Source organism: Musca autumnalis, unplaced genomic scaffold (genome assembly GCF_047663935.1).
Source record: "Musca autumnalis isolate F117 unplaced genomic scaffold, ASM4766393v1 scaffold_5, whole genome shotgun sequence".
Classification (NCBI taxonomy): Eukaryota; Metazoa; Arthropoda; class Insecta; order Diptera; family Muscidae; genus Musca; species Musca autumnalis.
The window spans coordinates 46,544,966-46,560,660 of record NW_027412088.1 but is presented as its reverse complement, the minus strand read 5'-3'; the positions used below and the strand labels follow the sequence as shown (position 1 = coordinate 46,560,660).

At 34.7% G+C, this 15,695-nt stretch overlaps 3 protein-coding genes across 3 annotated transcripts; 1 reads left to right on the top strand and 2 right to left on the bottom strand.

Annotated features, from left to right (window-relative positions):
- Positions 1–810: 810 nt before the first annotated feature.
- On the bottom strand, positions 811–1,802 carry COX7CL (Cytochrome c oxidase subunit 7C-like). Its single transcript, XM_073988521.1, has 2 exons — positions 1,082–1,802; positions 811–1,020 (listed from the first exon to the last, which is right to left on the bottom strand). The coding sequence occupies exons 1-2, from the start codon at positions 1,178–1,180 to the stop codon at positions 892–894; spliced, it is 228 nt and encodes a 75-aa protein (XP_073844622.1). The 5' UTR covers positions 1,181–1,802; the 3' UTR covers positions 811–891.
- COX7C (Cytochrome c oxidase subunit 7C) lies at positions 1,791–3,123 on the bottom strand. Its single transcript, XM_073988522.1, has 3 exons — positions 2,927–3,123; positions 2,657–2,792; positions 1,791–1,947 (listed from the first exon to the last, which is right to left on the bottom strand). Exons 1-2 carry the CDS (start codon positions 3,011–3,013, stop codon positions 2,676–2,678), a joined length of 204 nt encoding a protein of 67 aa, XP_073844623.1. The 5' UTR covers positions 3,014–3,123; the 3' UTR covers positions 1,791–1,947; positions 2,657–2,675.
- A 2,840-nt stretch (positions 3,124–5,963) lies between these two features.
- Mccc2 (methylcrotonyl-CoA carboxylase subunit 2) lies at positions 5,964–8,904 on the top strand. The gene is made up of 5 exons (XM_073988520.1): positions 5,964–6,260; positions 6,345–6,450; positions 7,039–7,186; positions 7,255–8,276; positions 8,346–8,904. The coding sequence occupies exons 1-5, from the start codon at positions 6,138–6,140 to the stop codon at positions 8,684–8,686; spliced, it is 1,740 nt and encodes a 579-aa protein (XP_073844621.1). The 5' UTR covers positions 5,964–6,137; the 3' UTR covers positions 8,687–8,904.
- Positions 8,905–15,695: the final 6,791 nt, after the last annotated feature.

Below are 15,695 nucleotides of genomic sequence, written 5' to 3'. Positions count from 1 at the left end.
TGTGTCATTTCTGATAGAAGAATAAAGAAAAATTTAAATTTGGCAGCACTTTGTCATTTATTCATCTACCAGAAATGGCACAAAACTTTACTCAAACGTTGTATGTGTTTAGGGCATGACAGTTTAAATCCAAACACACTGGTTTAATCCGGTCAAGTGTAACCGGGGTATATGTCTTAAATCTGCTCAATCGCTGTTTATGGGACAAGTCTATAATTTTTTTAATTTATTTACATGAACTTTACTCCTTACAGAATTTATAAGAAATTTTAGTTTGCGAAGCCGACTTTTGCACCTACCCATAGGAGTCTTAGGGGTCGATTATGGATAGCAACTCAACTGTAGTAATTTATTTCTAAAACAATACAAATTTTAATGCGGAAATAGAAAATTATATTACAAAATTTGCTGTGGGTTGCCATCCATAATCAACCTCTTAAATCCCGTTCGAATGCTGGCTATTTGGCGAATATTACTATTTATAAGAACATTTTGGGGTCAAGTTGCATTTCTTTGTTTGTTTACCATAGATATGGGTTATTGTCCTAAACACAAAAACATACTTTTTTATCTGGGGTAGCCATACTTCCCGAGTTATGTGCCTTGAAATTACAAAAAATGGCAGGTCGCGGGCAGATAATCAAAACCATTTCCAGAAACTGACATTTGGAATATCAGCAATGCGTGAGAGTTTCTAGCGATCGATGTATAGCCAATAATTTAACCCAAACGACACACTACAATCCTATCCCACTATCTAAACCCATTCTGTAATATGAATAGGTGTGGTACAACAGCAATTGTCGAGTATTTATAGTTCAAACCTCTATATTTATTTCTTTTTAAGAGTACCCACAAAACATCCAAAGTCGATTACAAAGAACTCATCAATTATTCATAATCATAGGGTCTTAACATTTGATGCATTACAACCAACCATGGAGCTCCAAATCCAATAACACCAGCTACTAAATAAAACACCGTAAATCTGTACGGCTTATCCAGTTTGAATGGTAAATTCTTAAGAAAATAAAGGTAAATAAGAACATGATAAAGAAGATGACTTATCAAAAAGACTTACGCATCCCGGCACTCCACCTTTATAATGGCGTATTAAAAGATTCTTGTTGTAAATCGGTTTAGGATAGACGTTCAACAAATTCCTCGTAATGTTCAACATATTTCTTTTTTTTGTCAATTAATAAAAAGAAAATCTAGGAGAAACTTGACTTCAAAACTCGAAGAAGAATGAAATTGGAAGTTTTAAAAAATTGTTGCTTTGTTTGAAATTTCATTTCATAGACAAAGTAATGTAAAAGTCAGAGGCAAAGTAGATTTTAGGTAAGTAAACTCTTCTCGATTTAGAGGTTCCTATTGAAATGCTTTACTACAACTGACCACAAGCATAGGCCAATCCCACGGTAGCGAGTTCTTCCGTACCGGTTGGCCCGAAACCAGCATCAAACCTATGCACCTATGCTTCTACGTAGGTTTCATGCTGATACAACAACAACATCAAGCATAGGTTGTTCAAGGGAAGTAATTACTTAAAATGTGCCTTTAAATATCCCAAAAAAGGTTACTATATTGTTTAGCCGATTTTGGAATCTATCGGCCATCGTAGGTGTTGCCGACGTTGGAGTTCAAGAGCTCTATAATGGTACCAAACAATGAGATAAAGTCAACCGTGTTTAGGGGCCTTTAAATTTCCATAACTCGGGAAGTATAAACTTCGAAGTAGTGCAGCACGGACTTGTTTCATCTCTCCTTGCAAGACCGACTATGGTCTGCGTTTTTTAACATTAATCTTTGAAATAAAAATGATTTTTTTTTGTTTTATCTGACTTATATTTCGTGTTATTTGAATTAACTTTACATCTTATAAACCATTCCCAATTGTTGGACAATGATTTGACATCACTTTTGTCTTAACACCAAACAAATAATCTGTAAATAGAAAAATAAATTGAAATGATTAATTATTAAAGAATGTGGAATATTTTTTTTAACCTAAAATAAAAACATTCAACACCAAACAGCATCCTCCTCAGAATTGTAGCTCACCACTGATTAATTATCTAGAAATCAATTTAACTATAAAACTGATTTTGAAGCTTTCATTCTCATAATAATTTTTAGTGTTTTTTGAGTTAATAAATACGTTGTTTTCAAGTTAATAAATGATCTATTCCAGAACCAGCAATAATTTACGATAATTTTTTCCCTTTATGACAAAACAAAGCACTGGCGTTTTACTAGATAAAGGAACATGGATAGATAAAGGAACTACGATCTTCTGATAGCTGTTATTTACAATATACCGCTAACGATTGGGTTTCATCTGGAAAAATCAGAACCTAATAGTACGTTTACATTTACGAAATCCACTCGATTTAAACTGTAAATTTCATTGCTAAAACGACAAATGAAATCCAATGGATTTCAGTTGAGTTTTCATATGACGTATACGCAAAGGAATTGAAAGTTGAAATCGAATGGATTTCGTAAATGTAAAATTAGTATAACAATACATAATCACTAATTTTAGCAAATTTTCCAACATCTACCAAAAAATACCTTAACACTTAATTATTTCTACCCTTTTTTATCTATAACAACAATGCACAAGTTTTTCTTCTTCTCACTTCATACTAACCTAAAATTACTGCATCCGTTTAGGCCTTCAACAATTGATGTCTGACAATCAAGAAGGGTGAGCCGAAACCCAAGACAGTGAATGTGGTGAAAATGGCTGTAAGCTTGTAACGGTTTCTCAAGCTGAAGGGCAAGTTCTAGAAAGAGGAAAAGAAAAATCAATATCAGTCAGCAGTTCCTTTGGAAATTTTCATAAATTATGTAACCACACATCTATCTCATATATGGCTGGCTGACATAATTTTCAAGAAACACTTCCTAGTTAACTTACCTCGCCGGGGATACCACCATGGCTGTGGAATCTAACCATAGCCTTGGAGATGTTACGAGCCAACAATAATTGGGAAGCGTTCAACATTTTGCACCAAAAAATTTAGATTTGTTAACACGAGCAGATGAAAAAACCCTTTCAACTTGCCAAAACGAAAATACGGTGTATGTCGTTGTGTTGTTACGCCGTTAAATTTTGTGTCTGGGCTATGTTTTTTTGGTTGACGTCGTTATTTTGAAGGCAGAGGAGTTTTAATTTTTAAGGGGTGTTCTCACGTCGTGATATGTGAGATGTAAAATCGTCGGAGATTTCGCTAATGCGAAGGACAAAATAGAAAAAAAAAATTAAAAAAGTAATTATTTATGGTCTGTTCCTTTACTTTTGAAAATGGTAAAACCGGCAAAAGTAACAAAAATTATAATCTGCTTCCAATGAATTGTATGGTGTCTGAAGTAAAGGAACGCTTATCGAGTAAAAAGTTGTACAACTTGAAGATTCTTGCACGTAAAGGAACAAAGCTTTAATTAATCAATTGGCTTCAATTGCAAAGCAAATAAATAAAATGTCGTAAATGCGGCTAACTCTATATTTACATTAGAACATGGTTTAATAAAAAAGGTTATGGGTACTTTACACGATATGTTTTTTGCATATGAGTTGTCACTTCTCCCATACAAAATGTATATGCAAAGTGACAACTCATATGTAAAAAACATATCGTGTAAAGTACCCATTAGCTAAAGCTTTCTTGACGTTTCTACCATTTTTCTAGTGTATCCCTAGTAGTACGGTTACACTAGAGTTTTATGCCGGGTTTACCCACTTCGAGAGGATTTATTTGACGTTTGCGCTATGGAGTTGACATTTGAAATCTAAATCCACTGGACTAATCCGGTTAAGTGTAACCGGGGTATAGGTTTTTCAAAAAACTTTTGTGTGAGAGCAATTTTACAGCTCTCTCTTTTCAAGCTTTACTATTAAAAGCTTTGTTCATTTACGTCAAAGTTTATTAATGTTTTACCATTATTAGGTGTGTTCGTTTACTCAACAATTTGTACAAGTTCAGTAACTTCTAGTAATCGGCTAAGGTCTTTTGCATTGTTCTGTAGAGTAAACAAACAGCATCCAGCAACAATTTGTACAAATTTTGAGTAAACGAACACACATATTAATTCGGTAAGCGTTCCTTAACCCAAAAAAGTAAGTCCCGGGCCACACTAGAGTATTTTCATTGAAATTTTGACGTGAAATTATGCGTCTTTAGATCGAGTTCCATAGAACAGTAAAATCATGAAATTGCTGTAGTGAGTAATTCAATCTAAGAACACCTAATTTCATGAAATTTGACATTTATTTGGCAATTAAGGCAAAATAAAACAACGACCACTGTCAAAGCAAAATATAAGAAATAAAATAAATAAAAAAATGTAAACCAGTGAAATCAAATATAAAAAACAGTGAAATTTATTTTGTTTGTTTGTAGCCATGTTTGTTTTCGACGTTGCTGTTGGATCTATTATTTTTCCGTTCCTTTTCTTTTGTGCAAAACTTGTTACGTTAGTCCCGGGCCACACTAGAGCGATTTCATTGAAAAAATTACATGAAAATGGGCGTCACTAGATCGAGTTCCGTAGTAGAGTAATGCTTGGTTTACATTTACGAAATCCACTCGATTTCAACTGTCAAATCCATAGGTTAAACGTCAAATGAAATCCAGATGAGATTTCGTTTGACGTTTGAGCTATGGAATTGACAGTTGAAATCGAGTGGATTTCGTAAATGTAAACTTAGCATTATGCTAAGGTAGTTTTTGGTAGATGTTAGAAAGTATGCTACTCGATTTCAACTGTCAATTCCATAGCTCATCTGGATTTCATTTGACGTTTAACCTATGGATTTGACAGTTGAAATCGAGTGGATTTCGTAAATGTAAACCAAGCATAATATCATGAAGTTACCGCAGTGGGGAACTCGATCTAAGAGCGCCTAATTTCATGAAATTTTTTATGAAATCGCTCTAGTGTGGACCAGACTTAGAACAATTTTGACAGTTCGCTCTTTTTCTACTTTCACCATTAAATGGTATGTTTCTTTGCTTTTGAAAATGGTAAAACCAGCAAAAGTATTAAAAGTTGTAAATTGTTCCCAAATGACATGAATTGTATGGTGTCCGAGGTAAAGGAACGCTTTTCGAGTAAAAAGTGCTAAAACTTGAAGAATCTTGCACGTGAAGGAAGCAGAACTAAAAAAGTAAAGGAACAAAACTAAAATGTCAAAATTTGTTTATTGTTACAGTTCAAGTTCGATCAGCTGGGCTAATGCATCTACTTTGGTAATTTTTCCATGGAAAACAAGATTATTGTGAGAAAACATGCTGGCTAGTTTTATTCACCAAGTTTGTCTAGCAGTAAATAGGAGAAGAGAGCATAAAGGTAGAAACACAATGAAATACGCAGATTTTTCACGTTCAGTTTCATGTAAAAGACTAAAGGCCTGCGTACATAAGCTGCCTCGCCTGCTTACCTTGCTTGCTTCTGATAAAAGAATAAAAAAGAAAAGGGCAACCCAGTTCGAAATTTGCTCGGCCTTCTTTATTCTTTTATTTTTATTATGTCAGAAATGAAGCAGGAAAGCAAGGCAATCAGGCAAGGCAGCTTATGTACGCAGGCCTTAAAGGACAAGTACTACCTAATTCAAATGAATAAAGCAGCATTTGAATCGTGAAAAAAACGGCGTATTTCATTCTGTTCACACCATTATTCAGTGCCATTTTTTTTGTTTAACCCTTTCAGTGTAAACAATAATTTCTACCCATGTAAAAACATTGCTAAATATCAAATATGTTCGACAAATGTTCTGGGAGGATTAAAGAGAAATGCAAGTTTTGGTAGATTTTGGAGTACGGGAATATTTAATATACTATACTGAAGGTAGGTTCTGGAAAACAACTAAAGTTTGTGATCGTATTCTGAATTAGTAACGCGTTTATATAGGTGTTCGTCGACGGCTTAATTGATTCGACCGTCGCCGTTATTATTTATTCCATTGACTTCGTACTCTGCTGAAGTCGTTTCATAATTGTCAGACGTAGACGATCGTTGATCATTTCGGTTATTTTTTTGTTGAGTCCCTTCTTTTTTTCTATTGCACCTTTAAAAGGTGTGTTGTTATTTATTTTTCTACTTTTTTGTCATTCAAATCTAACGAAATCATGTTAAAATTAAGAACAATTCTAAACACACAAATATGGCGCACAGGATCAGTTCGCCTGTTGCATGTTGGAGAAGCGAATGTCTTGCCGACTGCGGTTGATAAGAATTCATCTGAATTCAAGGTGAGTTTTGTTTTGACATGTAATTGCATAATTGCTTATTGACATTTTATCGTTTTTTTTTTGCGCACCCCAAAACGCGTATAGGAAAATGAAAAAGATATGTCAAATTTGGTCAATGAACTACGTTCAATTACAAGTGAAGTGTTGACAGGTGGTGGTGCCAAGGCTATTGAACGTCATACCTCAAGAGGTAAGTTGAATGAAAGGAAAGTGAATGAATTCGAGTTTGATGGGGAAAATGTAAATAAGAATTGGAAAAGGAAGTAATGCTTGGTTGGGTTTAAATGCATCAAGCGTTTGTAAGGAACAAGTCGAGTTTAGGGCCTGGTCTAAGATCTTGATGATATATATTCCCTTGGGGACCTGAGTATAATGATATAAATTTTGTCTTGCACAAGTCCATACTTCCCGAGATATGGGTCTTTAAAGTTCCACAAATACAAACATACATATTTTTAAAGCCGACCATTTCAATAAATGCCGACCAATTGTAAAGGCCGCAGTTAAATTTTCTTTCAAAATTAGACGTTATATTGGTTGGAAGGGACCTGGCCCTAAACTCGACTTATGCCTTTTAATGAGCATCTTTTTGAGAAAAGATAGTGCCTTTTTGAGATAAAAATCTAAAACGCTAATCGATGGTCGGGTAATTTCGATCTGTAAGGATTCATATACATTTGAAGAACCACATACGAACAGTTCATCACCGATCTAACAAACCAAATTTAGTATTATTCATAGTTTACACTTATGACATGGACTATTTCCCCATTTCTAGGAAAACTTTTGGCCCGTGAACGTATCAACAAGCTGTTGGACAAGGGTTCTCCCTTCTTGGAATTAGGTACCTTGGCTGGTTATCAGTTATATGGCTCAGAAGTTGTAAACTCTGGAGGCATTGTTACCGGCATTGGTCGCATTTGTGGGTAAGATTGGCATGAAGTTAAATCGAAACTACAAAATTCTAAATATCGAATATCTGTATATCTTTCAGTACTGAATGTGTAGTTGTTGCAAATGATGCCACAGTCAAGGGTGGTTCTTATTATCCCATTACCGTTAAAAAGCATTTGCGGGCACAAGAAATTGCGCAAGAAAATCGTCTGCCATGTATTTACCTTGTTGATTCTGGCGGTGCCAACTTACCTCGCCAAGATGAAGTTTTCCCCGATAAATTGCATTTTGGACGTATCTTCTACAATCAAGCCAATATGTCAGCTATGGGCATTCCACAAATTGCTGTTGTTATGGGTAGCTGCACGGCAGGTGGTGCTTATGTTCCTGCTATGGCCGATGAAAGTATAATTGTTAAGAAACAAGGCACAATCTTTTTAGCTGGTCCACCGCTAGTTAAGGCAGCCACAGGTGAAGAAGTATCTGCCGAAGATTTGGGTGGTGCAGATCTGCATTGCAAAACTTCCGGAGTAACCGATCATTATGCTGTCGATGATGAACATGCTCTCTATTTGGCACGCCAAGTTGTGAGCAATTTAAACCTGCCCGCCACAAATAACTATAACGAACAATTGCTGTACTCAAGTAAGAAGGCCATACAAGCTTCAAATAATTCCATGGAAAATGTCATCGAAGAACCCAAATATGATCCACGTGAGTTGTATGGTATTGTTGGACCCAACCTTACCAAGAGCTTCGATGTACGTGAAGTTATTGCACGTATTGTTGATGGTAGCCGTTTTACTGAATACAAGAAACTCTACGGCGAAACTTTGGTGTGTGGTTTTGCCAAATTATATGGTCATACAGTGGGCATTGTTGGCAATAATGGTGTATTGTTCTCTGAAAGTGCCTTGAAAGGTTCTCACTTTATCCAATTGTGTGCTCAACGTAATATTCCATTGGTATTTTTGCAAAATATTACCGGTTTCATGGTTGGTCGTGATGCGGAGGCAAATGGTATTGCCAAAAATGGTGCGAAGATGGTAACAGCAGTGGCATGTGCAAATGTGCCTAAATTCACTGTTATCATTGGTGGTTCTTACGGAGCTGGCAATTACGGTAAGTAAAAAATAAATAAAAATCAATTCAAATTTCATGTATTTAAATCATTTAATTTTGTATTAACAGGTATGTGTGGTCGCGCCTATTCACCCAGATTCCTTTACATGTGGCCCAATTCTCGCATCTCTGTCATGGGTGGAACTCAGGCTGCTAATGTAATGGCCCAAATTACCGCCGATCAAAGAAAACGCGAAGGCAAAGATTTCAGCGAAGAGGAAGCCAATAAATTGAGAGCTCCCATAATCGACAAATTCGAAAAGGAAGGTTCCCCCTATTATAGTACTGCCCGTTTGTGGGATGATGGTATTATTGATCCCGCAAATACCCGTCAAGTTTTGGGATTGAGCTTAAAGGCTGCTCTTAACAATCCTGGGAATGGCACCAAGTTTGGTGTGTTCCGTATGTAAACAACGAAATGTCATTCATAGATATTTGGGGAGAAAGTGCATTTATTTACAAGCTAAACGTAAAAGTTATTGATTGATTTTACGAAAATAACGTCAAGTGATTTGGAAACTGTTGCATTTATTAGTGTATAAGTAAAAAATGTTAAACATTTTATATATTGTCATAGAACGTTTTTAAAGATTTGAGAGAAAAAATAAAGATTAAAGATGCTAATACATACAAGGTTCATGTTGAAATTAGTGTTAACTTTTTAGGTTAAAAAGACTTGGTACTAAATATGGATAAGACGATTTTACCCACTAACCTTGGATCGGGTGAAATTTTTTCCAGGTAGATCTTCACCCTGATCACAAATATATCGTCACCATAAATGCCCGAAGACGTAATCCACATGAAAATCGAGATTCGTTTTCTGATGGAATCTGATACATAAAGCTAAAATACATGCTCTGGCAAAATTTCAAGCTTCTACGTGCAAAAATAACCACCCTATTCAATAAATGGCATTTCGGAAAATAGGATAACATTTGCAGATTTTGTTGTAATGACGGATCCAAAAACCATGCGTTTTCGCGGTTTTAGAGGTAGTTTACACTATCTATCAATGTCATATGACACGAAATAAAAACATTCCATATTTACCCATGGAGGCAATGTGGAGACGTAGTTTTTTTTACATTTTTGCTGGTGTGGACACACAGAGTAAATGGCGTAAGGAAAATCTGCAATACTACACATATTAGCGAATATATAACGATGGAAAATTTCATGTCATATGACATTTACATATAATGTAAACTACCCCTTAGTTTCATTACTTACTCTCATAAATACATGATTGATAATACCCCAAATACTCGCCCTCATAAGATTGATATTCTATAAAACAGTTTTTCATTTTTGGTCTGTTCCAGTACTGCAAGAATCTACTAATTTTGACTATTTTTTCCGATAACATAAAGGAAAAAATGTTATCGTAGTAAAAAATAGTAGCTTCTTGCATGTTCTGGAACAGAGCAAACATTTGTTGCGGAAGTCCATACTTCCCGAGTTGCGAAAATTCCTTTGTGGGTTACGTCTTCGGGCATTTATGGTGACGATATATAACTTGTCTGTTCCAGTACTGCAAGAATCTACTAATTTTTACTATTTTTTCCGATAACATAAAGGAAAAAAATGTTATCGTAGTAAAAAATAGTAGCTTCTTGGAAGTTCTGGAACATAGCAAACATTTGTTGCGGAAGTCCATACTTCCCGAGTTGCGAAAATTCCTTTGTTAAAGGCCGGCTACTTAGTGAAAAATTTACTAGGCTTAACTCTGGTTTAGTAAAACTCTCCGATTTTTTTTTGAAATCTTTTCCAGAGGTAGATATTAGCTGTGTTCCAGAACTAAAAAGTTTTTACAATTTTTACGACTTTTACACATTTTACTCGAAAAAGCGTTCCCGTACACAAAAAAGTTGTAAAATGTTCACTTCTCTTTAAACAAAAATGGCGCTGAATGACGCTCTCTTTAAAAACTTTTTACACGACAAATTTGGGCGAGTAAAAAAATAGTAACATGGTTGACGGCGTCTGATTGGCTGATACGCCGACTTTGACATTTTTCCAGTTTTTTGACGTATTTTCCATTTTTCCGTTCCCGAACTATTTCAAAAAACTTGTGTGTGAAAACAAATTTTTTGCAGTTCTCTCTTTTACGATTTTTACTATTAAAAAGTACGGGAACGAAGCTATTGTTGCGCTGATCACGGGAATGTATAATTATGGCTGACTTCCGTATTATGTATTGCTTTGCAAATGACAAGTAATATACAATGTATTCTAACACTTACCCCTAGTTTATGTATTTCGAAACGAAAATGTGTGCGCATGAAAGACACCCAAACTTTAGTTTTTGAAATATTTGCTCTGTTCCAGAACCTGCAAGAAGCTACTACTTTTTACTACGATAGCATTTTTTCCTTTATGTTATCGAAAAAAATAGTAAAAATTAGTAGATTCTTGCAGTTCTGGAACATACCTATTATTTCATTTGCTTTTGCTTCAAAACAAAAAACAAATTTGAAATACACACTCAAATTTGGTAGTTTTTCTTCCGCATTCGTTTTCTTATCGACATACATAAACAGGCCCTTAGTCCCGGTCCACACTAGAGTGATTTCATTGAAACAATTGCATGAAATTATGCGTCTCTAGATCGACTTCCATAGTAGAGTAAAATCATAAAATTGCTGTAGTGGGGAATTCGATTTAAGAACGCCTAATTTCATGAAATTTTTAAATGAAATTCACGCAAGTGTGGACCGGGACCTACGAAGCTACGTGTTTCTTATCATCAAAAACAGGGTCCTAATTACGACATTCGATTCGATCGAGTATTTGAGAGAATGAAAAAATCAAACTATGAAAACCTATTCGCGCCACCAACCAAAGATGTCAATATTATAACTAGGCGTTTACACACAGACAGTATTGGCAAGACAATAGCAAAGTTACAAACCATTTTCACCAATACATTCATACTTTTCTCTATACATACCCAGCTAACATTTTTTTCCGAATTCGTTTCGAATTCGTTCGAATTCGGACAGAATTTCTGAAAAAATATCCGATTCTGATGTCGAATTCGTACCGAATTCGGTACGAAAGTTGTATGGACGTGGTCACCGAATTCGGAAAGAATTTTGTAAGGAAATTCTTAAAAAATATTAGAGTTTCGCGACGAATTCCGTCCGTATTCGGAAGTTAATTCTTGGAAAATTCGGAGAAAAATTTAGATTTTCTAACAGAATTCGGTCCGAATTCGGAAGAAAATTCTGGAAAATTCGATGAAAAATTTAGATTTTTTTAAGAAAATCCGTCCGAATTCGGAAAGAAATTCTGGAAAAATTCGGAGAAAAGTTCAGATTTTCTGAAAAAATCGGAAACAATTCTGACGCTGACGCCACGTGTCGTACTGTACAGAACTGACCCCACTTAGATACAATTTTCTTTCAATGTGCTATTTATGGAAGATTCTAATTTCAAACTTTCTAATGATTTTGCCTGTTATCATTTTATGATTAACAGTAGAACAATATGCAGAAGTATACTTCTACATATATGTTGAAGCTATCAACACTAGCTTGAATTATTATATGTAGCATTTATATTAAAAAAATTAAAATTGTATATGCGAATTTTATGACCAGTCATTTTGTTGTTCGACATCAAACGAAAAAAAAATCTCTTAGAAAATCCATTAGAAATCGGAACGAATTCGAAATGACGATTCTTAAAATTCTTTAGAAAATGTGCAGAAATTCTTAAAATAAACTTATAGAAAATCGGTCAAATTTCTAGGAAAATATTAGAGAAATCGGCCACAATTCTAAAAAATAGAATAGAGGGAGTTAACCTCTGTTGCTACGATATCATAGCAACATTCTGTTAAACGAAAACTTTTACTCATTGGAATATTGATAAGAAAAACATTAAAACTCAAGTTTGACGGCATTCGCTTTTGATTTTTTCATTGAATGAACAATAAAAAAAGAAAAGAAATAAATTTCAGCCACAAAACACGACGTTAATGTTTTCTGCCGCGATAAATGGGAATCAAAAACGATTGGCATTGCTCTTATCAATTCCAGTATGTTGTTTTGCCATCTGTAACCAAAATGTGGAACTATTATCATATGTTTTTGGAAAATGCATTTCTTCTAGTCTTTACTTCTCTACGTTTTTGCCACCAACTGTACATTTACTAAGGTCTATGCATTAGAAATTTGTTACAAGAAAATCAAAAAGTTTTACAAAAATAAATAATTTCGTGAAGTTTTCTAGCACATCTTCATTCCGAAATTATTACCTAAAGAAGTATTCAACGATTTCAACAAATATTTAAATTTTCCGTTAATAATTTTGTTTTTTTTTTAGTTTTTGCTTTCTTATAGTAAGTTTACATTTACGAAATCCACTCGATTTCAACTGTCAATTCCTTTGCTTATACCCCGGTTACACTATTGAAGGTTAACCCACTGGGTTTAATAGATCCAGTGGGTTAATCTTTGCTGGTTACACTTAGCTTTTCGAGGATATAAACTGTCAGCTGATGTTTGTTTACGTATACATACAAAATAACTAATAAAGTCGTGTTTTACACTTTTACAATTTCTCGTATGACAATTTCTCATATTGGTATATTTTACACACAGGGATACATTTTTGTATCATGGTATAAAGCGTACTTTTTGTTTAAAAAAGTGTCTAAAGTAAAAAAAATAAATAATTTTATGATTTTCAAATAACTTTAGATTTATTAACTCCATAAAATCTCAGGCGACCAATCGTAAACGTGTAAAACACGACTAACTCTGTTGCAAAAACAGTTGCAACTTTTGGTACTTTTTGAGTAGAGTTGGATTTTTTTGCACAAATACCGAATACAACACTGTATTTTTGGTGGATTTGTGCCGGATTTAAAATAAACCCAGTCGTGAGTGGATTTAATTTTTGTATGGCAAATCTGGTCAGATTTGACCAGATTAAGCAATAAATCCTCATGAAGTGGGTTAACCCGGCAAAAAGCTGTAGTGTAACCGTGCTATTAAACGTCAAATGAAATCCAGTCGATTCAGACGAGTTTTCATTTGACGTATACGCAAAGGAATTGACAGTTGAAATCGAGTGGATTTCGTAATGTAAACCAAGCATTATGCTAAGTTTACATTTATGAAATCCACTCGATTTCATCTGTCAATTCCATAGCTCAAACGTCAAATGAAATCTCATCTGGATTTCATTTGACGTTTAACCTATGGATTTGCAGATGAAATCGAGTGGATTTCGTAAATGTAAACATAGCATTAGTGTTCTTTGGAGAACATAGGTGTACATAGTTCGATTTTTTCATTCACGAGCAAATTCTCGATCGAATCGAATGTCGTAATTAGGCCCCAGGTCTTTTTAACGCAAGGAAACAAGTATCACTTTGTTTTGTTTTCTGTTTTCTGTGCATTGTTGTGTACAATGCATGAGTGTGCAACTGAAATATTTTAACTAAATCTGAGAACAGATCCAACGTAACGTGGAACCCAAAAGTCCAGGTACAAAACCCGGGTTAGACCCGGCTCTACCAAACCGATTGCTTCAAAATGGGTATCCATGGTAGAATAAAGTAAAGGTAGGCCACATCTAACAGCTGATTACAATTTTTTCTTTTTATGGCCTAATCTGTCAAAAGCAGGGTTGACATTTTGTACCAAGGCACATTAAAGAAGGTAGCCGACTCGTATCAGCTGATTGAACATGAAATGTCAAATAAAATTGTTGTAATTGTGAAATGTAAACAAACATCTTGTTCTGATTGGCCGAAGCTAAATCGCTGCAAATTTAAGCGCCAAGGCGAATTGATTCTCTTTACAAATTTTGACGTATTATGTTACGGCAAAAGTTGCTTTGTTGTAGCAATACGCCGAATCGGCTACCTTCTATATTTGCCTTGTTTTGTACTGTTTTTGACATTATGCAATTATAAAGGTAGATGCATCGCTGAATTGTTCCAACACTATATCTTAAAATTGAAAACAAGGACAAAAAATGTGTATTCGCGTGGCAAAATAAAATTCTTGATTTTTTTTAGCAAAACATACGAATGAACGATTTATCAATTTAAATATTATTGATATTAATTTAAATTTGTTCCAAAAGTACGGGAATGTAAAAATTGCAATTTTTGTAAAAATTCTGCTGACATTTATCTGCAAATCGGATGCCAGCAATCACGATGTCAGATTAGCCAAACTTGTCAAGTAGAAAATAAGTGAATGACATTTTTTCACTGTAATAAGTTTTGGAAGAACTTTTGCTATTTCTGGAACACTTTTCCAACAAGAATATTCTGGAGCCTAGCTAAAGAAATGTTTTTACCAAGGCCTACAGAAGGTCGGCCATTCAGTGTTCTGTTAACAACTTTTGACAACAAACATAATAGATTGTTCATTATTGCGATTCGATTTCCTTTGTATTTTATGTCACAATAATGTATTTGACAGCAAACTAAATAGTCAGGGCTGAGTGTCCGACTGTATAGACTGTGGTTTTTACTCTATATGGCACTTTTAACATATAAAAAGTGAAGCACTAAGTTCCATATGTTTTTGTAATACGGGATAGCTATGCAGATACATCTACCATTATTATTGTAGCATGCCATTTGACGTTTTAAGCCATGGTTGCAGGGTGGCATTTTTCAGTGATTTTCATAACTGGCCTACCTCTACTTTATTGTACCATGTGGGTATCATTGGAAACTTTACGAATGATAAAATGTGTGTTATATCCCTGGTCCGTTGTGCGACGCGTTGCGCATTGAAAACAAACACATTAAGAAAGGGTAAGTGATGCCAAGTTTGTTCTTGAATTTTTCATGTGGTTGTTGTAACGCGACGCTCAACACGCCGTATGTGCCGCTGCCTTTATCAAGTACACACGTATAGAAGGGGTTCATCGGCTGGACAAGCCAATTTGATAGTGTACGGGCCGCTTTACAGATTCTATTTCAAACACTTTTAGCTTAACAAAAGTTTTTATCGACCAGAAACATGATGAAATTATAAGGTGGCGTAAAACGGCCTTTCTATTGTTATTTTGAATAAATTGTATGAAAACGTAAACAAACATTTTGACATATTCAGGGAAATAATGATTAAAAATTCCGTGCGGAATTTGTTCCCTTTCCCTAATTTCACAATTTTTAATTTCCAAATTAATGTCCAAAAAGGGAATATTTTTGTCGATTCGGCGAGAATAATTAAGTGATTCTAGCAGTTTTCAATGTTTTGAAATATTGATTTTTAAAAGAATTTCACTTTTCAAAATTATTTTCCGTGCGGAAAATTCCGAGAGAAATATTCATGATTGCCCTGAATTTGTATGGGAGTGGTTTACAACATTTACCATCTGACCCTGATTGATGAATTTTCGGCCAAAATAGAGTTGTTGGTTGTTGTGCTACTTACGTGA

Excerpts from the sequence above, each read along its gene's own strand:
- COX7CL (XM_073988521.1), bottom strand. The coding sequence starts at position 1,180 with ATGTTGAACATTACGAGGAATTTGTTGAACGTCTATCCTAAACCGATT. Across the intron at positions 1,021-1,081 it reads AAGGTGGAGTGCCGGGATGC|AATTTACCATTCAAACTGGA; the intron begins GTAAGTCTTTTT and ends TATTTTCTTAAG.
- COX7C (XM_073988522.1), bottom strand. The coding sequence starts at position 3,013 with ATGTTGAACGCTTCCCAATTATTGTTGGCTCGTAACATCTCCAAGGCT. Across the intron at positions 2,793-2,926 it reads ATGGTGGTATCCCCGGCGAG|AACTTGCCCTTCAGCTTGAG; the intron begins GTAAGTTAACTA and ends TCCTCTTTCTAG.
- Mccc2 (XM_073988520.1), top strand. The coding sequence starts at position 6,138 with ATGTTAAAATTAAGAACAATTCTAAACACACAAATATGGCGCACAGGA. Across the intron at positions 6,451-7,038 it reads TGAACGTCATACCTCAAGAG|GAAAACTTTTGGCCCGTGAA; the intron begins GTAAGTTGAATG and ends CCCCATTTCTAG. Across the intron at positions 7,187-7,254 it reads GGCATTGGTCGCATTTGTGG|TACTGAATGTGTAGTTGTTG; the intron begins GTAAGATTGGCA and ends TATATCTTTCAG.